Below are 19,470 nucleotides of genomic sequence, written 5' to 3' on the forward strand. Positions count from 1 at the left end.
GGGAAACTTTATGCAAGACCAATGTAGTACACTACAGTCAATGAAGTTACCGTGAGATAACAAAAAACTCGGAGACATTTACCATGTAGTTAAAAAGTTGTATTAACAAATGAATATGAATTGTTAATACATAATCATACATTGTATAATGTAATTTGATCAACAATGACATTATATGCATATAGCCACGCAATAAAAATATATACCTGGTATGGCAAAAATCTATAATATACGAGTATGGAGGAAATGTAATTGCAAATAAAATTTCAAAATAATTGAAAACATGATAAAATATTAAAAAAAAATATAACATGAATATATGGGCAAGCATTCAAAGACATTCCAAATGAAAGTTGGTACCCAGCTTTATAAAACTAAGTCAATTTAATGAGTTTTTCTTCTTTTTCTTTAAATCATAATCCTACCTTAAAAGTCCACTCCATTGATTCGAAAATTTCCTTTCTATGATGCATCTGATGTCAAAATCTAAAACTGGCATTGTAATTCCTGATTCAAATTTGTAAGTAAAATGGCACAACAAAGGATCGGGAGAGATTTATGTTGAAGAATGATCCTATCTGATGGCTAATTCTCAGAATTAGTCATAACAATCTAAGTGTCAACAATCAAAATAGCCGCCTATATCTTGTGAAAATACAATATGCATAATTGGTTCGTAGGAAACCTAACAACATGCTGTAAAACACTTGGATGTCTTCTGCAAATTTATATTTTATAATTATCAAACTTATAATTTATCGTTTCCATAAGTCACTTTCCTAAATAATATTGTTCATATTGACTAATCTGTGTGATATTTTCAGAAAAATAGTAACAACAAAATTTAAACTATCAAAACCAAGAAAGCTACAGTGCAGCCATTATTTCCTTGGAAGATGAACTTCTCGATGTACATAAAAATAACGTAGATCTCAGTTTCAAGTTTTGTTAACCTCTCTTGATCTGAAGGTCACAATACAGATGTCTTAATTCTCCCAATCAAGCATACAAGGACCATGTGACACAGCAAAGCACTTTTCAAAAGTAAAAGGGGAGATGATGTTAAGAGTGAATTTCAATCAAAAATATAGGGGGGAAATAGAAACATAAAAGGGGAGGTAATTTATTAATGAATAATAGAAATGAACTAGGATGGTGTTCCTTTACAAAGAGTGATATCTTAAGAGCAGAACATACTTTGTTATGTCACAAATTACAACAAAAAAAAAAAAAAAAAAAAAATTTTATTAATAAAAAATTGTATGTTAGTGACTAATAACAAAACAGCCATATTTCATACAATCTGGTAACTTTTCATTATGAGAAGATTGAATAATTCCTGTAATTTCCATCCACAGGCATAAACCATGTTGAGCTATTAACTTGGATGGCATGTTACGGCACATTACTGCATCATTCACAGGGTGATATCATTACATAGTTTAAAATTGTTAATTACTCCAGGTGTCCCTTAAGGTGTTCTTCAGCTTCCTGTAAATATATTGCATATTTTATAACTTTGAATTATCAGTAAAACTTTTCAATGAGAAATTGATTTCAGCTTTAAAACAAGTCAAATGGTTCCATTTCATTAGAATAGAAAGACATTGAAGATTTGTATATGCCAATGTTTTAATCATCATTATTATCTTCTACATCCAAATACGAAATTAAAGAAGCAGAATCTATGGAATCTTTTCTTTTTCTGTAACATTTTAAGTAAAATTATATTAACATTAGAGTTACCTTACTGTCCTGGTAAGTTGAGAGTCGGTTAGTGCAGCCATTCCAGGGACAGTTAAACAGTCGAGACTTTTGTTTAAGGTGTTCAGATACCATATGTTGAAGTAGATGTCCCTTCAGACCAAACTTGAAGGAACAATCGCCACACTACAGAAAGAACAACTACATTATTACATCTACCTGATTAGCAAAATTTGCTGAGATATTTATAAAATAGTTAGTCAATGCTCTGTGAAGTTTATAAAGGCAAGATAACAAGAGAAATTGCTGAATTATAGCCATACTACAAAATATTAAATTACACAGCTTAGTAACAGACATTGACGCAGGTAAGTAGCTTAGCAATATACTTTCTTGTAGGTATGTAGTCTAGCAATAGAATTTGATGGAAGTGTGTGGGTCAAAGGTACATGCATAATTGCAGGTCATATTTCGTTAATAAAAGTGCCATACAAAGTCACAAAATTACTGAAAGTTCAATTAAGATGTCATACTTTCACAGTCACAGAATCATGTTGAATCAAGTTGTCTTAATCAACAGTTACAGAGTTCTCAGTATTCAGTTTAATCAGAGTGTCATACAGCAACAGTTGCAGAGTCCAAATTAGTCAAGTGTCATGCAGCAACAGTCATATAATCCAGTTCAATTAGGATGTCATACTCAACAGTCACAAAGCCCAGTTTATTCGGATCAACGAAATATTTTAATAAAACAGGTAAGGAATTTGATAATTAAGTCTGTTGTATGTTTTCCTCTTACCTGACATTTATGTGGGTTCTTCTCAACAGGTAAAACTTCCACTACTCCATCTTTGTTACCATACAGAATCTGTAAAATAATCCTAGAATTAATTTCATATATCATTAATGGTTATTTTCCCAAAGACAAAAATGAAATTATATCTTGTTCACAAGAAAATGAAAACATTAGATGACAGTCGATTTTGCTTCAAAATTGATGGTGTTATCAAACAAAGTCCCTGTAACTTGTCAAAATCGACCCTTGTCTAATCCAAATCTCTGTGTATTCCAACGTATTTGTATGGCATTTCCTTTCTTAATCTTATAGTAAATAAACCAGTATAATCCAGAACCCTGTCTATACTGGTCAAATATGTGTTATATCCAGTTTAGACAATTTACACTATACCTTATTTAGCTCTTTCTGTAAATAAGAATAGGGTGATGACCAAGAATAATTCAAACTTTTCGGGTTTAGTAGGACCTTTCTATACTGACCTTATCCTTATATGTGGCGATGTTAGATACCATCGGGGACTTCCCTACATAGAACAGGCAGTGAAGGTCATGGGTCTGCAAAACAAAATAAATATTAACGTCTTTTAACAGTAGTATTTTATTGTGACACAGGAGATAGAATTACCTGCGTATTGTGAAACATGGATAGATATACCTGTGTATGGTGGTGTAGATTCCCCTGCATTCCTTGACACCTTGAGTAGATTTACATGTGTATTGTGACATATGGGGTATATTTACATGTGTATTGCAACACCTAAAGTATATTGACCTGTGTATTGTGACATTTAGAGTATATTGACCTGTGTATTGTGTCACCTAGAGTATACTGACCTGTGTATTGTGACACCTAGAGTATATATACCTTTGTATTGTGACACTTAGAGTATACTGACCTGTGTATTGTGACACCTAGAGTATATTGACCTGTGAATTGTGTCACCTAGAGTATATTTACCTGTGTATTGTGTCACCTAGAGTATACATTCAATTGTATTTACCTGTGTATTGTGACACTTAGAGTATATTTATCAGTGTATTGTGACACCTAGTGTATATATACCTTTGTATTGTGACACTTAGATTATATTTACCTGTGTATTCTGACACCTAGACCATATTTACCTGTGTATTGTAACACTAAGAGTATATCTACATGTGTATTGCGACACCTAAAGTATATTGACCTGTGTATTGTGACACCTAGAGTATATATACCTATGTATTGTGACACTTAGAGTATATTTACCTGTTTATTGTGACACCTTGAGTAATTTGCCTGTACATTGTGACATCTAGATTATATTTACCTGTGTATTGTGACACCTAAAGCATATTTACCTGTGTATTGTAACATTTAGAGTATATTTACCTGTGTATTGTGACACTTAGATTATATTTACCTGTGTATTGTGACAACCAGAGTATATTTACCTGTGTATTGTGACAACTAGTGTATATTTACCTGTGTATTGTAACATTTAGAGTATTTTTACCTGTGTATTGGGACACTTAAATTATATTTATCAGTGTATTGCGACACCTAGTGTATATATACCTTTGTATTGTGACACCTAGATTATATTTACCTGTGTATTCTGACACCTAGAGCATATTTACCTGTGTATTGTAACATTTAGAGTATATTTACCTGTGTATTGTGACACTTAGATTATATTTACCTGTGTATTGTGACAACTAGAGTATATTTACCTGTGTATTGTGACAACTAGAGTATATTTACCTGTGTATTGTAACATTTAGAGTATTTTTACCTGTTTATTGTGACACCTTGAGTATATTTGCCTGTTCATTGTGACATCTACATTATATTTACCTGTGTATTGTGACACCTAAAGCATATTTACCTGTGTATTGTTACACTTGGAGTATATTTACATGTGTATTGTGACACTTTAAGTTAATTTACCTGTATATTGTGTCACCTAGAGTATATTTACCTGTGTGTTGTAACACCTTAAGTATATTTACCTGTGTACTGCGACACCTAGAGCATATTTACCGTGTATTGTAACACTTACAGTATATTTACCTTTGTATTGTGACACCTGGAGTATTTTTACCTGTATATTGTGTCACCTTGATTATATATACCTGTGTGTTGTAACACCTTAAGTATATTTACCTGTGTATTGTGTCACCTTGATTATATATACCTGTGTGTTGTAACACCTTAAGTATATTTACCTGTGTATTGTGTCACCTTGATTATATATACCTGTGTGTTGTAACACCTTAAGTATATTTACCTGTGTATTATGACACCTGATGTATTGATCTTGTCCTCCATAAAACACATGTCCATGTTTGTCTGTGGTTACACCGCGAACCAAACCTTCACTGTCCCCGTAACACCAGGAAACCTCATTGTTCTGTCATAGAAACCAGAATAATTTACATTTTAATTTAGAAAATTTTACATGGACCTCTAGTTTTTACCATTCAGAATTTCAGCAATATTTTAGCCAAACTTTGTGAACCTATTGGTCTCCAACGTATTCTCAGGCTAGCTATATCTAACATTCTGTAAATATTACTACAACACGTAATCAGCGCTGGACTTCTAACTTTTGTTGCAAGATATTCATATATATAGCTTTAGTATTACATATGCAACAGAGTGCAGTATTTTATATAATTAATCATTTCCTCCCCCAGAGATCAAAGATGGGACCACTGGATTACTATTCTTACACTAAACAGATCATGCTAAAGAGAAATTCTCTCTAACTGAAAGGTATATTGCGACTTGTATTGACAAGGTTTATGTATATTTTGTTATTGAAAACAAATCAAATGGACGCCAAACTAGAAGTCAGCCCAGCATTATATATGATATATGCTTTGCTTTCACATTGATTACTGATATCTTACCACTAAATCGTGTTCCATCACTTTCCGGTCTCCTGAACCACTGTACACCAGATGTCCAAAAACCTACAGCAAATAAAATATGTAAATATTCACATCATTTGTCTAAAAACAGTGAGTGTCATATGATTTGGAGGGTTACAATATGCAGTCAAATCTGTCTTTGTGGACTTCTCTGTATAAAGGCCATCTTACATAACATTACGACTTTCTCAGAGTCCAAAATGGTCAATATGAACACTTTTTCTAAGTATAAAGACCTCATGGCAATAGAGAATATCTTTTCTAGGTCCCTTGGGTGTTCTTTATAGACAGGTTTGAAAACAATAATATCTCTCTGTCACTATCATGACAATGCAATGCTTTACATTATGAAATGTCTGATGGATACAAATTGAACCGTTAAGCTAATAGTTGAATCAAAAAATTATCATGGAATAAAGTTTTCTATGAACATGATTCTAATTTAGAACAAGTGTCAAAGGAATGAGTCAAATTTGACTCACTTATCATGAACCTGTGTGATAATTAACATACCTCCATACAGAAGACAGTTTTGGTATGACCTTCCAGCATACGGAGGAGGAGACCAGAAATGGCATCACAGACATAGATTGGTGAGGTGTAGGCAGCCACCAGGAGGATTTTACGTACACCCTCCAGACCAGAGGTGATACAGGTCACAGACTGGTCACAGCATTGGAAACTCTCAAATGTCTTCCCTGTCTACAAATAAAATACCAAATCTATTACAAATAATAATATCTCTTCTGTCAAGAGGCCCCAAGGACCTGTATCATTTGACATAATTATTCTAGAAATTGAACAGGATCAAACACAATAATAATAGAATAAGAATATTTTATATTGAATTTTCACAATCAATTTATTTCTGATAATAAAGCTAAATTATCCTTTAGTAACCATATTTCCTCAGTATATTTTTGACTTACTTTTGCATCCTTTCCAATAACAGCTCCATAGTCAGTCCCCAGATAGAGCCGGCCCCAAGATTCATGCATGCATTGTACTTGATATATTAACTCCATGTCTTTTAGTATGGTGTATGTCTGTTAAAAAGATGAAATTGGTTAATAAAATATATTCCATAATAATAAACACTTTATTATATCATACACATTATCTAAAGGACCTCACATTCCTTTGCTATAAGGACTATAGACCAACTTATTTTCTTGTCAACTTAATTTAATACTTTCATGTCTCACTACATTTTCACGATTATTTAATTTATCAAATCACAGTTTGTAGCTTTTTAAAAGCAATTTACTTAAGTGAATTCTGACCATTCATGAAATTTAATCGCACATGAAAATAAGTTTTCAGTATTCCTAATATTATGTATGAAACTTACAAAGTATGTGAAACTTATGCAAAAGAATGTAAAACTTCCACATTTTATTTTGTACCCTATAGAACATAATATAGGAAATGCAAGATAATGTCAAATTTTCTTTCCTGACCTCAGCAAACAAGTGCATTTTCTTACCTCACAATCAAACAAAAACAAGCGTTCTGATGGCCCGCATGCATATAGACAAAAATTGCTATCAATGCTGACAACAGCAAGACTTCGGACACAACAAGGACTGCAGTCATACTGGCCGACCAAGACTCCAGTCTGATAAAAGAAAAACAGATAAGTTATCAAAAAGTATTTCAATATAAGATTTCTGAAATTTTAGTCAATTTTACCCCTTTTGGCCCCTTCCCCAGCCTTATGGGCGATGGGGACCATGTAATTCAAAACTTAGATTGGCCTTATGCCTTAGAAAGTTTGTGCAAAATTTCATTGAAATTGCTTCAGCAGTTTTGGGGAATAAGTTGAAAATGTACATTTGTATATTGTAAATTGTTTACGGACATACGGCACACGACGGACAACAGACGACGACAGACGAAAAACGATTAGAATAGGTCACTTGATTTCAGGTGACCTAAAGACCAAATGTGATTACCTCTAAGTTGAATCGGCATGGATTGGATTTCTGGTATGCCACAAAAACACTCTGACCAGCCACCTGTATGTGGGTAACGGCATCAGCCGGTCCCACCAACTGTTTCTCCTCCGTCTTGCCTGTTCGATGTATTGTGCTCTTCACTGCAGCCCGAACAGATGCCAGCCTCTCCGGCCCAAGTTTGAATCTACAAAAATATTGTAAACTTTATTTAACCCTTAATATGTCTTAGTCACAATGCCACTGGCTACTCAATATAAACTACTTTTTAGTTGATTAAGATTAACATCCTACTAACAGCTATTAAAATCACATATTTGATAAAACGAAACAAATTCAATATTTCCTTATGATTTACTAATTTTACACTTCTATCTATTTTATTTTTATCTTCTTTCTACAATTTCAAAAATAATAATCATCTTTGTGGCATTTGTATTTCAGCTAGTAGCTAGGTACACAACATTTTATTTTTGGTCTTGTTGATGTGATCTTTGTGACCTCCAGTAACCTCTCACCTCTGACTCTTGACCTGGTTGAAGCTTTCCTCCGATTCATTAGGACTGTCCAGTTGAACCTCCTCTAGGAGACTTCGCCTCTGCTCAGTTGCTCGGACAGCACAGTCATCTGAGCCAGTCTCGACCATACAGATGTCATCAAGTTCCTCCTTGTCTACATCCTACCCAAAGCACAAATACAATTGATTAAGCCATAATATTGATCATGTTCATTAATGTTGTATATAATAATATGTTTTGAAGTACAAAATGGTGTCTGGAGTAATTTATCAGTTCTCATCTGATTAATTTCTATTACCAACCGATACATACTGTATAGAATAAACCCAATCTAGCATCTCTTTACATTAAAGCAACAAGAAGTTAAAACGAAAAGTTATAAATGATCTCCCCTTGATGGCAGCTTATAACATTCTAAATTATGGCGTCAAATAATAAATGATGTCATTATAGTTTGATGTGAGGAATAGGAATCATCATAATGTGAAGGACATTAAAAATCATTTTAGGGAGGAGTCTGGACTATTAGTACTAACCTGGAACTGTATTCTCTGTCGGAGATCTGTGATTGAAGTTTTCTCTTCATCCTGCCCGCTACACTCCGAACTACTGTTTATCACATATTCTTCTTTTTGTTTACGTTTTGATGACTGGTCTCGCTCTTTCTTGGTTTTCCGCCGTTTCCGAGATGGTGATAAATTCCTGTCGTCCGAGACAGATGGAGACACAGGAGGTTTGCTCTGTCGACCCGGTGTGTTAGTCTCACTGTTAGAACCTTTGAGTGTATGATCACTGCCTGAGTCTAGTTGGGTGGATCCTGGTCGGTTTTCCTGGCAGTATTGACGTATCTTTTCGCCTAGAGACACATTACTAGTGATGCTCTCCTGATTAGAGTCAGTATCTAATACAATCTCATCACTCTTTAAACTTGATTCACTGCGGTAGCCTTGGTCAGACCTGCTACTCTTAAGAAATGATTGAATTTTCTCAAACATATTTTCTTTCTGTCCAATAAGTAAATTCCCAGGTAGTTGCCCCATGTATTGCACATTAACTTTAGGCTGTGTGGTTTCGCTAACTTTAGATTTCATCGGTTGAGGTAGGGTAAACTCTGTTGAGGTACTGGAACATGCTCCACCTGGTTGGTCTTCTACTAACATTTTTGTTTCAGACTGGGAAATATCATTCTCTGGCTTCGTTTCTTGATGACTAGAGCGTAGTAAAGATTTTAGAGTAACAAATCTGTTTTCCTTGAGTTCTGCGCTTGATGCTACGGAGACAGACTGATCTACCTCATCCTGACCCACTGTGCTTTCGAATGTGTCTTTTGTAGGTTCCAATGACTCTGTACTGTCTCGATTGTTCTTTGTATCATCATCTTTCAAAGAACTTGTCAACGTCACAGCAACTCTATTAGGATCAGCTGATCTCAAGTTGCCTAAATCTGGACTAGCTGACCTCACAGCACCTCTGTTAGGGTAGACTGACTTCAAGTTCCCTAAATCTGGACTAGTTGATCTCAAGGCACCTCTGTCAGGATCAACTGATTTCAAGGTACCCAAATCTGGACTAGCTGATATTACAATTTTTTCCTGAGCTTTTACTACTCTATCTCTGTCATCCAAACTGACAGTGTCTCTGCTGGGTAACACAGATCTGACAATTTCTTGACCGGATGTGTATCTAGATCTGTTACTCTCACTTGCCCGCAATCCATCTTTGCTAGTTTCATATGTCTTTAAAGTGTTTTTATTTGGCTCAATAAAACCTTCATTATCTCGGATTGGCTCTTGGGAAGGAAGAGAATTTTGAAAAACTCTCTGATTTGTCCTCTGACTATTCATGGCAGAGGAGATGCTGCCGATTTCCCTCCGATCTTGTCCCTGAGGTAGATTGTTACTGCCAAATTCATTACAGTTTTGTCCTTGAAATGAAGGAAAACCACCCATCTGGTTATAGGCTAGTCCATGAGACGAGGGAAACCTGTCCATGCCTCTACGGCTTACGCTACAATCAGAAGAATCACTCAACACAAGACAGTCTGAAGCATTGTCATTCCTGGATGGTCCTCGATGGTCATGTGAAAACGAAGACAATGGTGAAACTCTGGTGAAATTAGAGTCTCTGCTAGAGTTGAGATCACTAGAGTCACCCATCATGGCAGACACTCGGCACGGTCCAACATCTGACGTGGCTCCTCTGTCTAAAGGTTTGCCCGGCGTCTCCACGGTCGACAAGTTTTGGAGGCTTTTGGCTTCTGGAAATAATCAAAATATATCAAATGAATCACAGGGAAGAAAACATTAGAAGGATTAAACAAAGAAAAAGTGATCACTTGCATGAATGTCAAACAGCAACAATTGAAATAAACTTGACTTCAAATCCAGAGGAAAACAAAACTTCAATAGTATTTTCACACTTTACAAACAATCAGGAAATTGACATATATATGTAGTAGCATACAGAATAACTACTGTTCACATTTCTTTGTATCAACATAACTGTATTAGTAAGAATCCAAAAATTCACTGACATGACAGTTTGATTCATTAGATAAAAGGGGAGAAGAAGAAAGACTCAACTATCCTTACCTCTCAGTACATGAAGACGTCGACTTCTGATAGATTCCTCCTTTCTGGACAACTACAACAAACAAATTGTATTTATAACAAGAGATCCCAGAGGGATCTTGGTGCCCACTTAAGAATGATCTTTGTCTGACAAAGGAAAGAGGGATCTTTTCTCTGCTTTTCAAGCTTTTACTACATATTACTACACATGAAATTTGAGAAAGATCCCTTGACTACTTTCTGAAATATATAACAGTAACAAACTTCAATTATCAAAATCCAAGACGGCTACCTGTCGGCCATCTTATTCACCGATTGGTCCTAAAATGCAATATGCACAACTAGGGCCCTAAGGGAACCTGAACATGAAATTTGAGAAGAATTCTTTTGGTACTTTTTGAGAAATAGCGGTAACAAACTTTACACTATCAAAATCCAAGATGGCGGCCTGTCAGCCGTCTTGTTAATCGATTGGTCCCAAAATGCAATATGCACAACTAGGCCCCTAGAGGAACTTACATGTGAAATTTGAGAAAGATCCTTCAGTACATTCTGAGAAATAGCGGAAAAAAACTTCAATTGTCAAAATCCAAGATGGCGTCCTGTTGGCTACCTGTCGGCCATCTTGTTCATCGATTGGTCCTAAAATGCAATATGCACAACTAGACCCCTAGAAGAACCTGCACATACAATTTGAGACAGATCCCTTCAGTACATTCTTAGACATAGCGGAAAAAAACTTCAATCGTCAAAATCCAAGATGGCGTCCTGTTGGCAATCTTGTTCACCGATCAGTACCAAAATGCAATTTGCATAACCAGGGACCTAGGGGAACCTGCACATGAAATTTGAGACAGATCCCTTCAGTACTTTCTAAGAAATAGTGGTAACAAGCTTCAACTATCAAAATCCAAGATGGCGTCCTGTCGGCCATCTTGTTCACCGATCTGTCCGAAAATGCAATATGCACAACTAGACCCCTAGGGGAACCTGCACATGCAATTTGAGACAGATCCCTTCAGTACTTTCTGAGAAATAGCTGTAACAAATTTCAATTGTCAAAATCCAAGATGGCGGCCTGTCGGCCATCTTGTTCAGGGATCGGTCCCAAAATGCAATATGCACAACTAGGGCCCTAAGGGAACCTGTACATGAAATTTGAGAAGAATTCTTTTGGTACTTTTTGAGAAATAACGGTAACAAACCTTAAACTATCAAAATCCAAGATGGCTGCCTGGCGGCCATTTTGTTGACCGATTGGTCCCAAAATGTAATATGCACAACTAGGGCCCTAGGGGAACCCACATATGAAATTTGAGAAACATCCCTTCAGTACTTTCTGAGAAATAGCGGTAACAAGAATTGTTAACGGACGGAAGGACGGACGGACGGACGGACGGACGGACGGAAGGACGGACGACGGACCACGGACAAAAAGCGATTTGAATAGCCCACCATCTGTTGATGGTGGGCTAAAAAGTGATGAATTTCTTATTGAACTTTTTGAACTGACGAATTCTATTAAATTAGTGTTGTATTTATCATACTTTTGATTTTATTCAATTGTTATACACCAGGTAAGTTTTGGTTACTCATTTATAATTGCATTTATCTATTTGAATTTGGTACCAAAATTTAAATGCACTAAAATCTAAGTCTTCAAAAACAAATACAATGTACACTATGTCTGTGCTAGACCCACTGATGCATATCAGTCAAATGTTTAATATAATATTCGGTAAATTAGTTTAAACCAAAAGTAATGACAGGGACAAAAAAAGACTTCATAAAACACAGAATTTCATATAGTAGCAGATTCAACTTAACCGGGGAAAAATACATAGATTAAATAGGATTGTGGAAGGGGATTGTTTATTTGTTCATACTAAACAAAATTTCAAAATATACAAGTTTAATATAAGCGGGTTAGACTGTATAAGATACAGTCTTCTGGTTTGTATCTAAGGTACCTTATAACAGTTTCAATATAAACTTCACCTTTCAAACTGTCTAAATGTGTAACAACCCATCACAATCAGCGATATTTTTGAAAAAATAAAATGTATGGAAATAGTGTCCACTGTCCACCTATTCAGAAACCAGTCATTTTCAATAACTCCAACTACTGTACAAAAGACAAAACTCAAATAAATATGCATGTGGACCCTAAAAAGGGAAACAAAAACAACAAACAAGCAATGTCATAATTTCAAATATCATTACTGTTACAATTGACAATTGTAAAACTAATGATATAGAATCTGATTTTCTGTTTACCTGTAAGTGGCGTGACCTTTGGTTAGAGAGCTGCTCTGTAGCTGTTTGTATGAGGGCTGTGAGACGCATGATCTCAGACTCTGTGGACGACATCTCCTGTCTCAGACTGTCCTCCTCCACACTGAGGTCATACACAAGGTCAAATACGCTGCCTGTGGAGCTGGACAGAGAACCAGGACGAGCTTCACTTCCCTGGTCTACCATTCCAGGTCTATGATTGTCAATGTGTCCTAATATAGGATCAACCATGCCAGGTTTGTGGCTGTCAGTGTGTCCTCCGCCTGCTCTGTGATCTACCATGCCAGGTTTGTGGCTGTCAGTGTGTCCTCCGTCTGCTCTGTGATCTACCATGCCAGGTTTGTGGCTGTCAGTGTGTCCTCCTCGTGCTCTGTGATCTACTATGCCAGGTTTGTGGCTGTCAGTGTGTCCTCCGTCTGCTCTGTGATCTACCATGCCTGGTTTGTGGCTGTCAGTGTGTCCTCCGTCTGCTCTGTGATCTACCATGCCAGGTTTGTGGCTGTCAGTGTGTCCTTCTCCTGCTTTATGATCTATCATTCCAGATCCTACTGTAGGGTGAGTTTCACCAACCATCCTAAAATCCTGTTGGTAACAGTAGCCTTTTTGTGGTATGCTGCCACCAAGGTCAAACTTGCTAGGGCCAGTTTGGTCATGACTGACATCAAGGTCATGCTTTCCAGACTTAAATCGGTCCTGATCGACAACCTTTCTGGGGTCAGATTTGTCATGACTAACTGTTCCTGGTGTGGATATGTTAGATGTTTCCAATCCTGCAAGTATGCAAGAAAAGAAATGAAGTTAGTGATCAAATCTGTATAAATAAGAACTGTAATATTGTAATGTAGTATTACAAACAAAGGGCATCATTTACAGCAGGAGGCAATATAGACATATATTTATCATATCTTATCTACTCTTCTAAATTTGGATTTGAAAGTGTGTGTCTTTTCAATTTGAAAACTTTTTTAATAAAATTCCCTGAATTACAATACCAGTCATTCAGAAAGAGAAAATATGAATCATGTAAACTGCAATCATGATAGAATCCTGGAGTTGGATTAAATATATCATTGCAGCCTGATGATACACATGTATCTCCTTAAGTAAATTTACAAAATACTGACAAACACTACAGTGTATATATCTCACATTACCTTGGGATGCTTCCTGTCGTCTCACAGTGGTCACACTGCCTGTATCTTGTGTCGGTGAAGTCAAGTTACTATTTCCGGAGTCCTTGGAAACAAAAGACCCCCCACCTGAATGGCTAGTTGACATTAGGTCTTCCAATCGGGTAAACTCTTGTTTAATAGGTAAAGGGCTACTAGACAAATCTGCCATTGAAAGTACGGACATCTCTCCACCCAAAACTGAATCTGAATTATCTTGTAAAAGACTTGAGATGTCCTTTGATTGTTGAGTATGTTTCCCCCTAGAGGTTTTATCTTTGTCTGCTAATCTTGTAGGTTTTGAACTATCTTTAGAAGGTTCTGAGTAGCCCTGAGATACTTTGTTTTCAGACCTTAGCTTGAGATGTTCAGCACTACTTCTGGACTGTGTCGATTCTGAACTATTACGAAGAGAGACCAACTCAGCTGGTGGCTTGCTCACGGACAGAGAAGAATCTTTGACAGGTTCAGACCTGCCCTTCAATGAAATAGGTTCTGAATCATCAAGAGAATGCATGGATCTAATGGTATCCCTCAAATCTTTGTTCTGAGATCTGCTGGCCGATTTTGAATTGTTAACATTGAAATCCTCTACATCCCAATCAGGCTCGGACTTCACATTCACAGACAAATCCTTTTTGAAATTTGTTCCTTTGTCTTTTTTACAGGCAGATGAATCCAAAAGTTTCTGAATATCTGCATGTAATTCTGTTGCTGATTTTTTCAGTTCTTGGGGAGTTTTTCTTTTAACAAAGTCTCTGGTCGGCACATTATCAACACTTGATGCTTCCATGTCCGCATCTTGTGTCAGCTCTTGATTAACTGTGGTGGAGATATGAGACTCAAAATCAAAATTTTCTAAAGAATTCAGATCAGGCTTAATGTCTGCTTCTATCAATTCAGCAATTTGTAGCTGCACATCAGCTGATAAATCTTCCAGTCGTAGCTCTGTTGCCACTCCATCTAATTCAGAAGTTAGATCTGAAATTTGGAAATTAAATCTTGGAAGAGACAATTTGTTTTGAGATGATGCATAAGATCGCAGCATTTTGGCGAGACGCTCTCTTTCTTTACGTGAGCGTGGAGAGTTCACCATCTTTAATAAAGTATCCTTCTTTGATTCCGGATCTAAATCTGTTGACATGTCAGAGCTTGCCCTACTGCTTTGCCGACTAAGACTTTCCTGATGAAATGGCGACAATGTTCCAAGTTTGAGAGAATAAACACTTTCATGCTCTGTTGCTTTGGCAGGAGATTTTGTTGAATGTGCTACTTCAGTGTTTATTCTAACATCTGAATCATTGCTTTTCTTATCAGATGTTGACTTGCTGGATTTCTTACTAGCAACACTTTCATTAGTAGAGCTTGAAGATTTCACACCTGAATCTGAATCCTTTTCCAGATCTTTTTTATCCATTAACTGCTTTCCTGCATCAACAACTGATTCAATTTCCTTCCGAATGTCATCAATGTCATGTTCCTTCTTACTCCTTGACCGACTAGTATTCATCAGTTTAGATGACTTGACACTTTCTTCAGGTTCTGTAGCTATCTGGTCGGCACAACCTGCAATATGACCTCTCAAATAACTTTGATTTATCTTGGATAAATTTTGTATTTGTGAGTTTATCTCTTCTGCTTTTTCCATTTTCTTTTTTCTTTCAATCTTTTCTCGTTCTTTCTTCACCAGCTGTCTTTTATTCCTCAGCTCCCTACACAGTTGTTCAGCCTGCTCCAATACATTGCTGCCTTGCTGGACATCAAGGTCCTCCACGATTGACATTCCACTACTACCTTTCTTTTTCTTTAACTTTTCCTTTTTCTTCCCTTTGCCTATCTTTCTATCTACAGTGACTTCCTCTGTGGTACTGTCAGGCTCCAGTGCATCCTGTACAACTACGTCTGCTTTTTTACCTCTAACCTCAGGATGTTCAATATCTCTTGTTACTCGACTATCAGGGTCCATTTCGATGGAACTTTTTCGCTGATGAATAGCATTTTCGAAATTTACTGTCTTTTTTCGAGACTTTGACTTGTTCTGTAAGTCAGTGGTACACCTGCGTTTCTGGCCAGCCATATCACTTTCTACAGAAGGATCATGCTGTGTTTCAGTCGTGTGATCAGGAAAATCACGACTGGGTCGGTCAGAATTATCGTATTTTTCTGAAGACCGATCCCAGCTACGATCACGTCGGTTTCTGTAATATTGGCCAGACTCAGAGCCGTCATTCCAATAGGAATTGTTACTATCTCCTTCATATCTTTCATTTGAATTGTCTCGTCTGTTCCACCGATTAAATTGTTTCTTTCCTTTATACTGTTTATTTTTGCCATTGTCGTACTGGTTTCCTTGTGAGAAACGTGTTTGGTACCTGTGGTTGTAATTAGTATAGTATTCATCTTGACGGGAATCCATGTTTCCACCCCACCAAGGTCCTTTCCAGTTGGGTTGTCCCCCTTGGAAACCCCAATCAGACTGCTGAACAAATCCGCCACCCTCCCAGTTTGTCTGGTAATCATTTTCCCAGAATGCATTATTTTGGTTATGATCATGGAAGTCTGTATTCATATCTCTGGGATGAAACCTTGGCATGTCATTTGACTGAAACCTGTCATCAAATTTGTCCCCTTTCCCTTTAAAGGACCTATTTTTGCCTTTTCCTTTGACATAGGGTTGGGAGAGAGAACGCTGATGTGACTTCCCATGACGTAATGACTTGTATTGACGAGATAACTCAGGATCAGACATATTCCCTTCATTCTCTGGTTGTCCTGGTAACACGATGTCATCCCTGTAAGAAAGTAAATGTGATTCAAAACCTTAACAAGTAAAATTGATGGATATTCTATAATACGTACAGTACAATAGGAGGGTTTGAGATAATAAAACAATGTGATTGAAGTAAAGTTTACCATTGATAAGTCCTATCATCCGGTAATTGTGATGTCATATTTTGACATGAATTTTGTGATGTCACAATCACCGCAAGGTGGGACTAATCGATGGCAATCATACTTTACCCAAATCGTTTTGAGATATCAGAGATATTATGACTGGTATCAGTTATTGAAATATAAAAATGGAAAACAATATATTGCAGTATGATTTCAAATACCAGTATTCCATTGCATCTGTTTGTCCATTATCATATTATCTATATTGTATAAGCACATTGTTTATCAAATGCAATACCTGAGAATGTACTGGAAATTAAGAATGATATTCATTCCTTTATTTCCTTAGAAGAGTTTAAATGTACTTATGTTAACTTTGCTAAATGGCCCCATTTGTTCCTGTTGCATGCCCTTTTGGATCAGTCCCATACTTAATTTACAACTTTGCACCATATGACAAACTTACTGGACACGTTTGTTGAGCAGTGCCTCTTTCTGAAAAGTCATGGCTTCTCTTTCTTTCTGACGTCTTTGTCCTTCAGCTGCCCTTTTGTGTTTCTCCCCATTCAGATGTTTGCCATACTCAATTATATTAGGACAGGTGGTAAAACACAGGGTGCAGTTGTGAGTGGACCCTCTGAAAGAATATACATGATTACTACGTAAATGTACTTACAAATTACTAAATGTTACAGAATTCCTTAGCAATTTTAAATACAAAACAGGTGTCTTGACTTCCTAATTTTCTCATTTACTAAATTCTGGTCTGATGAAGATTGCAGATGTCATATAACATTAACCTTATGTTTCTATATATAGAAATATAGAATTGATGATACTTTTGTGGCATCACTATATGATTCAAATTATGTGTAAGCTACCACAAGCACTTGCATCTTTTTCAATTTAATACATAAAGATGTGTTAACAGATAAAATGAGTGCCTGCTAACAAATGAAATAACCCTATTCATAATTTGAAAATATACATAATTATAAAATATACATTGAAGAAATATACTGGTACCATTAGCACCACAATGAGCTCACTAAATGAGATCATAAAGCTAAATACGTACTTTTTCTTCTTCTCCATGTTAATGTGATGCATGAGTGACCAGGCATGATCTCCAAGTTCCTAGAGATGGAAAAATTAGAGAGAATATTAGTAAGTCAGTCAAATGAAATTGTAACCCTAGCTTAACTCATTCTTCCCTGACATTTCATAATGAACTGTTCCAACCTTAGAGTTAGAAATGTTTAAATGTGCCTACAGGGATGAAAGATATAGTGTTGTCATTTATAATTAAGGTAAGTATATAAATGTAGTATCGATGACTGAATAAAATTATACATCAACATAATAATATATGGATAATAATTAACTGGTAACGCAATAATTACATATGATTTCAAAGTAAAACATTCCCAAGATAAATATTGAAAAGTAACACCAGCATTTTTTGACTGTTACATGTAGTCTCAAATGCTCAGGATATTCAAGGTGTAAAGATTGAAAAAATGAAAAAAAAACTCACTTGTTCATGAGAATAGGAGATCTTACACAGATCACACTCTAAACCATCCTTCTCTGTTTCTCCTTGGTCAAAAGCCTGATTTACATCCATTTCCAGAGCCATGTGTTTTACCTATAGCTAATGAATAAACTGAAAATCATTGAAGAATTTAAATCCAAATTACATAATGATCACATGACATGAGCTTAATCTGTTTTTCAAGGGGATGGGGTGTCTTATTTAGTACATGCATCATAATTACATTTCAAAAGAAAATCATACCTGAATTTACATTATTTATTAAAATAAATTTAAATTTATTGGCATGAATTGAACCAAACCTTTCTTACAGAATAAATCATAATTATGTATCTTAAAAAATATATATTATTCAATGCATGCCCCGATTACTACATCTGTATGTGCATGTAAACATTTAAACCAAATAATTTTCTTAGTCATGTAAAATAAAAAGATCTTATTTTAGCATGATTGAAATATTATTCATAGATCAGTGTTATTAATATTGATGAATTATCAAAACACAAAATATAAATCAAAGATGTAGATCTACTTACTTATAATTATCTCATTATAGTGCATCTATTAAAAATTCCTCCTTTACAGAACAAATTAATGTAACTGGCCTAGTGCTCTGTTATTTATGTTTACAGACTGTCATAAATCATAGATCATAATAATGCACCTGTTGGACATGTTTACACCTGTAAGTTTTTGTTTACCTGATTAGAATGCGAACTATTACAATACGCGAAGATGGCAATAAGTTCATGTGTGAACTGCTTTCTTTCCTGTCATGTAGTCTGGATCATCTCGTCTGTTATCGACGAATACTAAAGCTCAAAAAGTGTCCTGTGGTAGAATGCAATTAGTGCAGTTTTGATCGCATGTTTTCGGTCTTTTTGGTAGCCATCTTGTTTAGGCGCGTTCGATAATTTGGCGATGATTCAACCAAGATTAAAGAGGCATACACATGAATATTGCTTAAATGGCTGCAAAATCTTATCATTGTAATAATGCAGCGCAGATAAAGGTATCTATTAAATAATAATAAAGATCATGACGAAATCGAATCACATAGCTCATAAAAGTCTAAAAAAAATAATGCCGTAA

The 19,470-nt window shown here is 35.9% G+C and overlaps 2 protein-coding genes across 3 annotated transcripts in view; both read right to left on the minus strand.

The window, feature by feature from the left end:
• Positions 1–19,470, minus strand: part of LOC138318556 (phosphofurin acidic cluster sorting protein 2-like) — a 375,127-nt gene that overhangs the window by 90,489 nt on the left and 265,168 nt on the right. The window lies entirely within an intron of this gene.
• Positions 85–19,435, minus strand: LOC138318549 (serine-rich adhesin for platelets-like). 2 transcript variants are annotated; one of them, XM_069261003.1, is made up of 19 exons: positions 19,080–19,435; positions 18,358–18,486; positions 17,899–17,957; positions 17,287–17,457; positions 13,911–16,717; positions 12,739–13,526; positions 10,483–10,534; positions 8,428–10,148; positions 7,892–8,052; positions 7,374–7,560; positions 6,905–7,036; positions 6,348–6,464; positions 5,932–6,120; positions 5,398–5,460; positions 4,773–4,895; positions 2,983–3,057; positions 2,504–2,572; positions 1,747–1,890; positions 85–1,491 (listed from the first exon to the last, which is right to left on the minus strand). In XM_069261003.1, exons 2-19 carry the CDS (start codon positions 18,457–18,459, stop codon positions 1,456–1,458), a joined length of 6,996 nt encoding a protein of 2,331 aa, XP_069117104.1. In that variant the 5' UTR covers positions 18,460–18,486; positions 19,080–19,435; the 3' UTR covers positions 85–1,455. The 2 variants fall into 2 exon arrangements, with proteins under 2 accessions (XP_069117104.1, XP_069117103.1); XM_069261002.1 differs by having other exon boundaries at positions 18,358–18,474; positions 19,080–19,434.

This window comes from Argopecten irradians, chromosome 3 (genome assembly GCF_041381155.1).
Source record: "Argopecten irradians isolate NY chromosome 3, Ai_NY, whole genome shotgun sequence".
Lineage (NCBI taxonomy): Eukaryota > Metazoa > Mollusca > Bivalvia > Pectinida > Pectinidae > Argopecten > Argopecten irradians.